Here is a 12,304-nt window from a genome sequence, read left to right as displayed (position 1 = left end):
TTCAGCTCCCCTGCTTTTATGGGAACATGACATATTTCCTGTCTAGCAATGGGCAAATTCCATTTGTTTGCTAATGGTCGCGATGCCAGTGGTTGCTACATGGGATTTAAATACCTGGTTATCGCTGACAAATTCAGTTTTGGGTCTGAAGTTATATAACATGAGAGTTTATTTCAATTTATTTCAAGAACAAAATTTCAATTTTTATTTAATGCAAATATAAAATCCAAGCTCCAGAACAAGGAACTAACTAGACTTAGAGTCTGGGCTTTTTAAAATCCTCACAATGAAATGACGTAAAAATACACAGCATTGATCTAAGAGGCCATGACATCAACTCCTGAAGAATCAGAACACCTTTGCTGAAGGGAGATACAGGGGTTTTTGTGGGTTTTGTTGTTGTTGTTTCTGGGTTGGTTTTTTTTTTTTTTCCCTGTGTTTGTTTTTTTTGTTTTGGTTTGGTTTTTGTTTAAACTATTTCATCTACAAGAGCATTTGAGCTACCTCCCTTACACTTAGGCCCTTACACTTCTTCCAACCCAGCACGCGAGGAGATAGCTTGGTTTGGGGAAGAGGAACACAGGAATTTTCTCTGGCTTTCAGCAGACATGGCCACACCCATGCTTTGCTCTCTCAACGTTTTTTTCCCCCTCACAAAAATCTTGTCACCATCAATACAAGGGCTGGGGAGACAGGTCACATGAAATTGCACCAAGCTGCTTCCACATGTTATTTTTAGCCTTGTCTGTCATCTTAGAGAGCTGCGTGTCAGAGACAAGCACGCTGCAGAGGACAGAGGTAGCTCTTTAAATAAACTCTCCTGCAAAGACTAGAACAGGCTGTAATTCTTGTACCAGGCAGCACCATTTTCTCTTCTCATCAAAAAGTTTGTATGGGGGAAAAAAACAGAACGGGGACTCTGAGAGTCTTCTGGGGTCTGTATCCATACAAAGCTTGCAATGGGGAGAGAGGCTCGCCCCATGGCTGGTAGGTGTAATGACTACCTCACATCACGTAAGCAGGACACAGTCCTAGAGGGGTCAGCTGTCAGGTCCAGCACTACTGGAAAATCAAGACCTCTTTCAGTGCCCAGGAAGCATGAGAGCTCAAGGCTCTGACTTTCCCTCTGCTCCCGGGACAGGAGTTCCCAAGCTCCACTGCAGCAGAGTGCAGACAGCTCTTGGCTTTCCTTGGGGTAGGTGGAACCTCTCCACTGCTGCAGCAGATGAGTGCCCTCGGGACGGACAGTGGGCAAACTACTCAAATGCCCTGAATTCCCAGGCTCTTGGTGGAAGCTTACCCTATTTTTTGCAAGCTACTTCACCGCCTGCTGAAGCACAGAGAGTTTGTTTCTGAGCAAGCTGCATGGCCTATTACTCCCACAGCATCTGCTCTGGGCACACCGGGTCCTCAGCTGCTTCAGAACTACCCTACAGCCACCCTACAATTACCAATGGGTCTTCCTCACCCACTGTATCCTGGAAGGAAACAAACCCACTCTCCCCCAAAGCCTTGCTTGTAAACAGCAATGACAGCAGGACCTACACCTAAGCCAGAAGTATGTGGACTGGAAGATCTTTGAAGAATCATGTAGGAATGATTTTTGTTTAAAACAGTCCAAAGGGGCACATATCCCTGAAAGAGACATCTGTAATAGAAATAACCCAAATATAACCCATAATCCAGGAGAGGTTGCCAGTAAGCTGCAGAGAGTCACAACCCTTTGCAGTTACATACATCAGGGAGTGCAGAGAAAAGCAGAGTTGCCTATCTGTACTTATCTGGAGACTACAACTTCTCACGTGTGAGATTTTAACCCTACGTAATACAAAGGGAGACAGGAAACTGTGATGGTCAGAGTAGAGAGGTATCAAAATAAGCAGGTCAAATGCTAGAGAGGATCAGTAAAGAAGTTACTAATAGAAGATAAATTCATGTGACATTTTTACAGAGCTGCCTGTAAAAGGATGCCTTCTTGAGAGGAATATGAAGCTTCTGTTACCAGCAATGCTTACAGCTATATGAAAGGAATACAGGTCATAAAAGCTGAAGTGTTAGGAAAGGCTTTTTGGTCTGGTACTTACCCTCTCTTTGTAGTAGAAGGAGCTAATGGAGACCTGCTCCTTTTCACTGCGTGTCGGACTCCCACTGTACAAACGCAGATTGCCTGGAGTCTCTGTGCGGATCTTCATTGGAGTAATGAGGCCACTATGGTACGCTGATAAAGCTGACAAGGACCTAGAAACAGGAGAATACACTTTTAGGAGCTTTCATCCACCAAATTGCCCTGGAGGCTCACACTGACATCTCCACTAACCCAAGCAGCTAGCAGTGTTTCAGGTGTGTTGAAGGAACAGTCTCTGCTGAGGGCCCCTGACGTAAGGGACCAGCCTCTCTGTGTTGAAGGCACAGCTAATACTAGAGGTCAGTACCTTCTGAGGGTCAGTAGCTCCAGTGCAGGATCTGATATTCTCCTGCTTTCCTGCCCCTGACAGCAGCACGCTCGAATGTGATGCAGGGTACTCACCTGGGTGTGGGCTCCGTCGGGGACACTGCACGGTGCATGGTCATGGGTCTCGTGAAATACACCAGGTACCCTGAAGAGACAGGACATGGCATAAAGATCACGCAACGAGGAGTAGATTACCCATGGGTGGTTTACACAGGGAAACTGGTCATTTAAGGTATCAGAGTCAAGGGGCTGGGTGCCTATCCACTACCCTGAGCGCTCTTAAACTACAAGTAGACAACCACATTTTCTCAAACCGAATCCACTCCCTGCAAACCCATTAAAGGGCATGTTTCATTGAGATGATTGTCTTAAAAGCACCACCTCAAGTGGCTTACAGATGTTAGAGAAAAGACGGTAAAAGAAAATGAGCAAATACATACTCATGTTTTAACTCTTCACCAGAATTTGTCAAGCACTGATACTCCAGATGCGAGTGAAGTGATGTTTGGCTACGCAGAGAAACCACTGCAGCTTGTATGACTCTCCTCTTCAAAAGGATAACCCGAGCCATTTGAAGCCAAAGCACTCACAAGCCTTATCCCATTTTTTAGCATCTCAAGTGCCTTCAGCCACCCACTCCTGCAAGAATTTCAGGACTTAGCAGGTTTCACTAAGCCTACTCAATGCAATACTACTCTGTTTTACTTTTGCTGGGAATTCGGTGAGGCCTGTATGAAAAGCAGCTTTCAAAACATGCTTGAACTGGGATGCAGTCAGGTCTGGAGGACGCATGCTTGCATCTGAAACAGCTCAGTGAAACTTAACGACTCTTACTCAGACCTTAACCTGTTTTTTAAGGATGATCTTTGCACTGTACAGACTCTCCTGGAAACCTGGACATGATTGTACCCCATCTCCCATTTCCCAATGACCTTGGGAAAGCCATTCTGGACAACAGAAAGGGTGCAGAATGAGAAAAGAGTGGTTAGTAACAAGAATATGGCTTCAGTAAGGGGTAAGTTCAATCCTAAATCACAGTAATTTTGTGAACACTGAGAGCCAGAATGTGTCCAGCGGTTTGATGCTGGTAGGAGAGAACTAGGCAAGGAAAACAGCTATTCCCAGTCTTCTGTAAAAGCTCTGTCAATGCCTCTGGCATACCACAAGCCAAAGGCCATCTCTTCAACTAGTCCTGGATTTCCAAATCCTAAAATCCCACACGCAACACCAACTGCGAACAGTTGCTAACTAGTCTCATTATCTATAAATTTATCACAACATCGCTACTTTAATACCACTTCTTACTCATTGCATGGCAGTGACCAAAGCCTTGTCTTGTTCAGAGGCAAGTGTTCCCCAAGATACTAAAAGGACTATTCCCCTGGTAGCTGTTGTAACATATCAGCGATGGGGCTAACCTGCACCACAGAACCTGGCTCCAGAGGTCCGTGGAAATGGGATGTTAGAGTCCTGGTAGGAGCCATAGGCATTGGAGACCCGGGCGAACGTGGGCAAGGGGGGTGTTACGGAGTTTGACAAAGCGTAGGGATTGCTGGACGTGCTGTCCTCTTGGTTCTGAAACAGAAGTTACCCAAGGTCACACTCCTGCTGCCACAGGAAGGAAACCCAGCTGGAGCACTGGGCATCGCATGCCAAGCAGCCTCACGGAAGGTGCTTGTCCTTTGAGCCAGAGCAGATCAAGCACAGAGCATAGTTACTGCTCTGGCTGCAAAGGCACTTGCAAGCACATTTACCTTTGAGGAAAGGGCTTCTCTGGCTGCTTGTCCAGAGATTTCTCTCCCACCACAGCCGTGTTGAAATACAGATGAAACAGTGTGAAACTATACAGAAAATCTGACCTTCAGACTCCGGATATGACTCTCAACACCGGGAGCTAAACCTGATAACCTCATGCAAGTGAGACAAAGTCTCCTCAAATAGGAATACCACACAACTGTGGGGGGTCAGGTGCAGGCTGGGAGTCCTGAAGTGAGGAAGGCAGGTGGTACGAAATACTGGGGGACCTCAGGCCTATCGATAGGAATTTTGGCAGAAATCTGCATTTATTTGGATAAAGAGTACGACAGCTTAGGTTTAAAGTAATTCTTTAAAGGCAGCAGCGCCTGGCTTGAGTCATCAGGTTTCCACAAAATGGAGAAAGTTCCCACTCTTACAACATTACTGCTGAAACCAAACAGAATTAAGCCTTTCCATGTAAAAAAAGTCCTTTACTTCTGATGAATAAACAAAGCCTCTCAGAAAAGAAACCTGAGGAGACTCTCCAATCTTTTCCTGAATGCTAAAAACACCCACTCCGCTACACTTCACCCACACAGACCTAATACCTGACACTGGGATGCTGAGTAGGTATCACAGATCTCTCAGCTAAGGGCAGAGTGTGACTTGGATTTATCTGCAGTATCATCCCTACAAAACCTCAGCACAAGGCTTCAGAAAAACAGACTTTCACAGTTTCTTTTTATGAGGGAAGCAAACAAAGACCCTAGAATAGGACTAGCAGGATCTTTGACTAGAACTGAGGAGGTAAAGACATCTGCCACTGCCTTTCAGACAAGAATGAATCCATCAGCTCCCCGAGGCCTCTTATCTTCTCTCGCAGATGATAACCATGCCCTGGCACCCAGTGAGATATTCTTGAGCTAGGAAGCTACCATGCACCACTAAAATGCTCCAACTCCCAGGCACTCCTGCTAACCTGAATATCAGTGAGCATGCAGAGTTCCCCAAGGCAGCAAACCTTCAGGGCCTGATTTTCAGAAACAAAACACATCTAATCATCCGCTCAGTTTTCTTCAACACTAACCAGAAGTGCTTACACAAACGTAACGGCCAGTCACAGGGGTCTATTTACATGTCTAATGAGGCCAGACTCTCACTGCAGAGTCAGAAGTGTGGGATGTGGGAGAAGACAACAAACTAGGGCAGAAAGCCCATGCAGTTCTCCATACCACAACAGACTCCAGCCAGGAGACCAGCTGACGCAGGCAGGGCTCCAGGCAGCTCTGGTTCCGCTTCACTTTCTGCAGAGAAGTGTCTTTCAATATCTGGAATACATACAAGATGCAGCTTGAATCATGGTTACATCCACACCTTCCCCACATCCTTTTTTGTCTGCAGAACAACTAAGATGCCAGGATCCAAAGAGGCCAAAGACATCCCGTAACATCCACTGGAGCCAGGCTGACCCACTGGTGTGCTGTCTGCTTTGAGAAATGACTGTGAGCTTTGATCAGAGCACCGAGGGTTCACCTAGATTCGGCACACACTGAGCCAGGATTTGGGCTGCTATATTACCGTAGCACATACATTCCATACCAGCTTGTGGCACGTTGAATCAGTTTTTTTCAAGAAGGAACCCAAACTGATCCGTCTACTTGCTGCTGGGGAAGGGATTTCATCAGCAATAGGACTTCCTACACCAGATGATCAAACACTGGGTCTGGAATTAGGGGTGCCTGTGTAAAAAGTCTCCTCACTTTTAAAACAATTTGTGCAGGAGAGCAGGAAGCAACATCCCAGCTCAAAAATATTATCTTTCTGCAGCTGGACACTCAGCTGGCCATTTTGTCTATTATGGGGTTGGGGGCAACTGCGTGAGGAGAAGGATGTTAGGGATCCTCAGGCAATACACTTCACACAGGAATACAGTAGCAGTGAAGAACACATGTTCAAAAGCACCAGTGGAGAAAGGCAAATACTAGGCTCCAAGCCCAACAAAAACCTCATCCTAGGAGCTCCACAATGTATCAGTTCAAAGTGACCTGTGGTACGTCTTCAGCAACACAATAAAACAATGATGTTTTATTGTGTCAGTAAGCTAGACACCGAGGGTCCAGCATTTGTATATTTATAAAGACAGCGTACACTCCTCACCTTCAGCAGCTTTGCCTTCATGGGGGCAGTGATCGAGGTGGGGTTGATGAACTGGAAGGATGGTGCAGCATTATTGGGATACTGGACAGGGAACATCACCAGCATCCTGACTCTGTGGTTGCCGCAGTGCACTGACACCGTACAGCTACGGCTCACCGCATCCATCTGTGTGAGGAAAAGCAATTGCTCTGTAGTTACATCTCCAAGGACCTTTAAACTTATAGTGGCTTAAATTCATGCTGAGGGGCTGATTCCTCTGCACACCCATAAGACGAAATCATGCTGTTCTCAAAGGCGGTTAACACAGTGACAGCAAAAAACCCCAGGCAGATGGGGACAGACTCGGCTCGCACCAGCAGACTGCCAGTCCAGCATCCCAGCATCTGCAGACCACAGCCAGCCCAGGCTGCGCCAGGAATCAGGCTCTGCACCCCAGCCCACTCCACCTGACCGTGGAGAGCTCCAGGCCCAGTGCAGCAGTAATAGGCACCATCTAAGATCATACAGCACTGTCTCAGAAAACTACATCAGGATCATGCCATGAGCTATGAAACCACAGGGGTGGGAAAGGAGACAGGCAGCTGCCTCAAGCCTCCCATCCCAGTACAGTGGTGTGCCTCCAGCCAGCTTCCACGCACAGAGAAGGGTTTCGCATGCAAGGGAGATGCCAAAACTGAGGGAGAGAGTGCAGGATAGGGAGGGCTCAGCGGATCAGGTTCAGAAACAGTTGAAATGAGATCAGCTGCATGTAGTGGAACAAGTCACTTTCCACTCTGCAGAGAGGAAAACACCGTCCAGCCTTCTCAGGACCAGCGCCAGTGTACTTACTGTGCTGAAATACTTCCCTCACTCCCAGTGTCTGGGATTATCCTCTTTCCTACTACCCCTGGCCAAGAGGATCTCTACAGCTCAAAATAAACCTTGTTTACAGGCAGCAGTCACTGCAGCAAAAAAGGTTCCCCTCAAAAAGCTCCGATGAGCCAGCCTGCCCACATCCTCTCCAACAAGCCAGAAAAAGGAAACTATTTACCTCGACATTGACATTTCGGATCTGCACGTTGATCAGCGAAAACTCCTGCTGCAGTGTCTGAGGCAGCCCCAGCTGGTCTGTTTTCTTTCCCACCAGGGGGTCATTCAGGAAATCTTCTTTTAAGGCTGACAGGAAAGATGGAAAACAGGTTGAGACAAGCTATAATAGACAGACATTTGGCAAGTGATGCCAGGAGGCAGCCAAGACAGCAGGCTTTCCTCTGCTCTTCTGACACAGAGGTATGAGTTTTACCTGGCAAAGATGTGCGAGCTGCAGGCTCTCAGCTGTTGTTTAGAGGCAGGCTTCTGAGCCTTGCTCTTCAAAAAACCAAACCTGTCTGCACACAGGTTTCCCAGGAAGGTTACAGAAGCTCCCTGTACTCTGTACAGCCCTAAATGGTCTGTCTCTACTCATTTGAGACCCCTTCTCCTCCCTACACAGTACTGCCAGAGTCACAAACAGCTGAACTGGAGCCTCTCAGTTCAGCGGAAAAGAACTGCTGCCAAAGCAGTCTCCAGGAGGAGCTCTGACCTTTGGGACTCACACCCCACCACTCTTGGCTTTCAGGGAATGCTTCCAAAGCATAATAAGGCTTTGGGAGAGAAGAGAGGGTATTTCTGGTCCTAGTAGAGGCTTAATTCATTTCTAGCAGCCGTTTGCATTTAACATTGCAAAGAGTCTAGTGCTTTAATGGTCTTTAAAGATTCATCTAGATGCTGGGTCTAGCTGTCTGGTTCCAACAGTTTTCAGGAGGACAATAACCCCTGAAGGCCAGAATACACTTAAACAGCCAGGCAAGCGCTGCAGGACACAGGGAATTACGGTTAAGATGGCAAACTTGACTGAGTTTCAGAAGAATTGGTCTCTGCCTGTGGTCGTGCCTGGCTTTTGCCTTGTATCTTGCTATGCACCCCATTAGGGCAGGGGCAGCTCCTTCTGAAGGGGGTTTCGCTGTGGTACCATTTCCTAAGAAGACCAAATGTATTTTTAATGATGGCTCCAAGGACACAAGCGAAGTGCCGATTATTCAGCTGTCATTCTCACACTTGCAATATCATATTCCACAGACTATTAGCAAAAAAATGAACGACAAGAAATGCAAAAAGCTGTCCTTTTACAGGCGTTTGCCTAAAAGTTACTCACTTTGCTGCTGGGACAAATATATCTGGTTTTACTGCTGCCCAGTGGGTTGCTGAATTTGGATAGGTAGGATGCTTAGCTACTCATTCCTGTTCGTGATTTTATTATAGTGCTTAGATACACTTCACAAAAGGGAGCTGAAAAAGGGATTAAAGGAAGATCAGTGGCTCTCAGCGAAGATAATTATTTCTAGCTCAAGACACCACATACCTTACTGAAAAGCCATCTCTGAGGTTCCCAATATGGACAGTACCCTCCCTTTGTCTTCTCCTCCCATTCCCTTCCAATTAGATTCCAATTCTCAAAAGCCCACATATTTGTTTAGATTCCTGAAGATCCTTTATAGGCAGCAGCCAGTGAGGAGAGATGTACACTGAAGACACAGCTGGTGGGCTTTCTGATTTATCTGCATAGCGCTGTTCTCTTCAAAGATCCCCCAAAGTGCTTTACTAATATAACATGGAGACTTTGTCTGCAGCTGAAATGCAGCCACCTCCAGGGTGAAACATCAACAGTCCACAATAGCTTTTAGGCTAGAAAGAACTGAAATTCCTACTTAGGGAGTTGCTTGTGCATTGATCCTGCAGTCACAGGATTTGCAGCAAAATCTACCCTGCTACAGAAAAGCCGTTTACATTCCCTTTGGCCACAAGAGAAAACTTAACAGACTGAACCAAAGCCAGACCCGCACAGAAACCACACAGGATGTACGAACGTGACCTCATCAGGGACACTGAAAGAGTTAACTCTCTCCTGTGGAAAAAGAGAGGTCAGGCAGCCAGAATGAGAACACTTAATGCTCCCAGCTGGAGCAAGAGAGGCTGTGCTCCCCCACACAGTACTGCTCATGGTGAGCACAGGTAACCAGGGCTTTTTCTGTCATATTATAAAACTCTCATGTAGACAGAGTGCTGACAATTTTTAGAAACTTGTTTTGCTGCCACACAGGACAGGCAGCAGAGAACTTCACTGGGATTTGCTGGACAGGAAACTTCCGGTTAGGAAGAGATGCCTTCCCTAAGGGACCTCACAGCTGGCTCCTTTATTCAGAGGACAGATATTAGGCCACTTCCTCCCCTTCTCTCCAGTTTGTTGGCAAGTGAAAGGGAGAATCAAATTGCTTCCCAGTAAGCGTCTCACATGGGGATCCATTGTAGCACCCTGCTACAATACAGAAAGAAACTGCGACTTTAAACCCAAGCTAACACAAAGGCATGGGAGCACCCATTTCTTCTCCCTCAGTATTAGACACAGAAATCTCTTTAGATAGCTTTTTCACGTGGATGTCATCACCACGGGTTTCAGCTGCTGCAATCTCTTCTATTCTGGTACTTACACTCTTCAAACACTAACACCACGAATGTTTAACCCAGCCAGAGCCTTAACCACACAAACCCTCCTTCGCATTCCTTCCTTGAATGCCTTTTCTTCCATAAAGCCAAATCAATGCTTTCTGTTAAAGCCTCTGACCCATTCCCATCCAGCCATCTGGTACTCAGAAGTCAGAGATACTATCCCTCCCTCTCTGCTCAGCCAGCCTTCAGCCACCTCTTATCAATACATGAACAAAAATTCACGAGCTCTCTCCATACTACATCTGGTGGATGGGAGAAGACAGCAACAAGCATCTCCATGTTAGATCAGTTCACACCGTGACCCCAGCAGAAGTGTTTAGATACCAGGTGTGATGGAAGCAGCTTGTGTCAGAGTTCCTTACCCATACACTCCCCTCTTCTGTGGGCTCATCTCTCAGCTTAAACTGAACTACCTTCTTAAGAGCCAGAACTGACTTTCTGATTGCCTTATTTTTGGCAGCAAGCCACAACTATGACCTAAAGAGAATGCAATTAAATTACATTAGTGACAAGAAAGAGCTCTGTTTTACAGCTAGAATGACATCATGTTAGAGGAGAAAAAAACTTGGGAGGACCATCCTGAGAAACCCCTATGTCTTGCCTCCTCCCAGATGGGGAATCCTTTAACCTTTGAAACAGCACCAGTTTGTGCTTTGCCTACGATGTTGTTTTCTTATGCCAAAATGCATCTTCTTCCCAACACAAAGAGAGCTGGTGTTTGAAGTGCCATTGCTTGTCTTACCTTCCTCATCCCCATGCCCAGAGTTATGCTGGGGCTCAGAGTCCTGGGGGTGAAGGGTCTTGTCTGGCTCTGGCAGATGAGAAATCCCATCGATGAGATCCTCGACTCCATCCAGGATATCGTTAGCGCACAGCTGAAAAGAACAAACACACCCACATGCTGCACAACAGAAACCAAACCGTGGAAAGAGCCACCACTAAACAACCCATTTCTCCAGGGAGCTGGATTTGCAAGGTAAGTCTGTCCACGCAACAGTCATAACTAAGACCTCAGCATTGTTTCTATGACAAAGACAGATGATCTTCCACTTTCCAGCATCCTCAGCTCTGTCACCTCAGACAGCCTGCCCAAATCTCCTGCTCACTTACAAAGCCACTTAATTGCAAGGCCAGTATAAGTAACAGAGGTTTTATTTTAATCAAAACTAAAGCTGATATAACTAATTCCTTGAATTAATTTGTCAAAACTGGTTTAATTTTTTAGATCGGATATAGTAGTAGCACACTTTCTGCTTTTGATAGTCACACTCCAGTAGGATCTAGAGATCCAAGTACATACTAGGGGTCCTAGTGTTCTAGGTCCTGCATCAAAAAGAGACCATGAGAACATGTATTTTAAGTTCAGCACAAGAAAACAGGGAAGATGAAGAGAAGAAACACAGGGAGGAGAAAGGATCAGGGTGTGATGTAGCAAATTACAGCATTGGTCACCAGCAACATGCCATCATGTGTGTAGTTTGATCCAGACAAAGACAAGGACAAAAGAGTGGGAGCCAGAAAAGGAAGAGTGAAGGCTTTGACATGGATGAACAATTGGTTTAAAGACAGGAAAGAAATAAAATATTCACAAATATATCAGATAGGAGTAAAGGGTCATTTTTCACAGAGAAGGTTTGTTACAGACCTGCAGGACTCCTGCAGGATCTGTGCTGGGAACACATGCTTCTCAACATATTCATTAAAAACCTGGAATAGGAGGTGAATAGTGACATGACCAGGTTTGCTGATGCCACCAAGTTATTCAGGGTGGTAACAAGAGTGGCTGACTGCAAACAATCACAGAAGGACCTTACAGGAGTAACTATATTAAAATGAAAGATGAACTTCAGTTCAGATAAATATAAAGCAATGCATACAGAGGAAAAACGGCAAGTTCAAGCTGACTGAAGGAACAAGACGTAGAGGCCAGACTAACCTGATGTTTTCATGGAATTATGCCCAACAATTTGAAAACCAAAATGAGTACTGGGAATTCTTTGCAAAGAACAAAGTTCAGATCCCCATCCCAAAAAGTATATAGTAGAACTGAAAAAGGGTCATGAAAGGCAAAAGGGTAATCAAGGTTCTCATACCAGGGATGAAGTAAATCAAGACTTTTTGACTTGAAAAAGGAGGCAGCTGAGGAGGGATATGATGGAGGTCTACAGAATCATGAGTAGCACAGGCAAGATGGCTGCTCATTTCATCTTCAATGTAATGAAACTAGTAGGTTGCAAAATAAACAAATGGAAGGAGCTGTTTTTCCACACAACATGCAGAAAAGCCATGAAACTCCTTGTTCATAGGATGTTTAAGATGACAAAAATTTACACAGATCCAAGAAAAGACAGAACAAATCTATGGAAGTGAAACTCATCAAGCTCTGTCAAATACAAAGACGCCAGACTCAAAGAGCCTCGAAGCTGCAAACTG

The 12,304-nt window shown here is 45.8% G+C and overlaps 1 protein-coding gene across 1 annotated transcript in view; it reads right to left on the bottom strand.

Moving 5' to 3' along the window:
• The window catches only part of WDR59 (WD repeat domain 59), a 44,353-nt gene that overhangs the window by 16,015 nt on the left and 16,034 nt on the right, over positions 1 to 12,304 (bottom strand). Inside the window, exons 11-17 of the mRNA XM_009579241.1 lie at positions 10,614 to 10,746; positions 7,377 to 7,501; positions 6,347 to 6,511; positions 5,422 to 5,517; positions 3,871 to 4,027; positions 2,528 to 2,597; positions 2,085 to 2,238 (exon numbers count right to left, since the gene is read on the bottom strand). Coding sequence (XP_009577536.1) covers positions 2,085 to 2,238; positions 2,528 to 2,597; positions 3,871 to 4,027; positions 5,422 to 5,517; positions 6,347 to 6,511; positions 7,377 to 7,501; positions 10,614 to 10,746 — 900 coding nt within the window. The remainder of the gene's footprint in view (positions 1 to 2,084; positions 2,239 to 2,527; positions 2,598 to 3,870; positions 4,028 to 5,421; positions 5,518 to 6,346; positions 6,512 to 7,376; positions 7,502 to 10,613; positions 10,747 to 12,304) is intronic.

The sequence above is a fragment of the Fulmarus glacialis genome, unplaced genomic scaffold, assembly GCF_000690835.1.
Source record: "Fulmarus glacialis isolate BGI_N327 unplaced genomic scaffold, ASM69083v1 scaffold11456, whole genome shotgun sequence".
NCBI classification, from domain to species: Eukaryota; Metazoa; Chordata; class Aves; order Procellariiformes; family Procellariidae; genus Fulmarus; species Fulmarus glacialis.
This window is presented reverse-complemented; position numbering and strand designations above follow the sequence as displayed.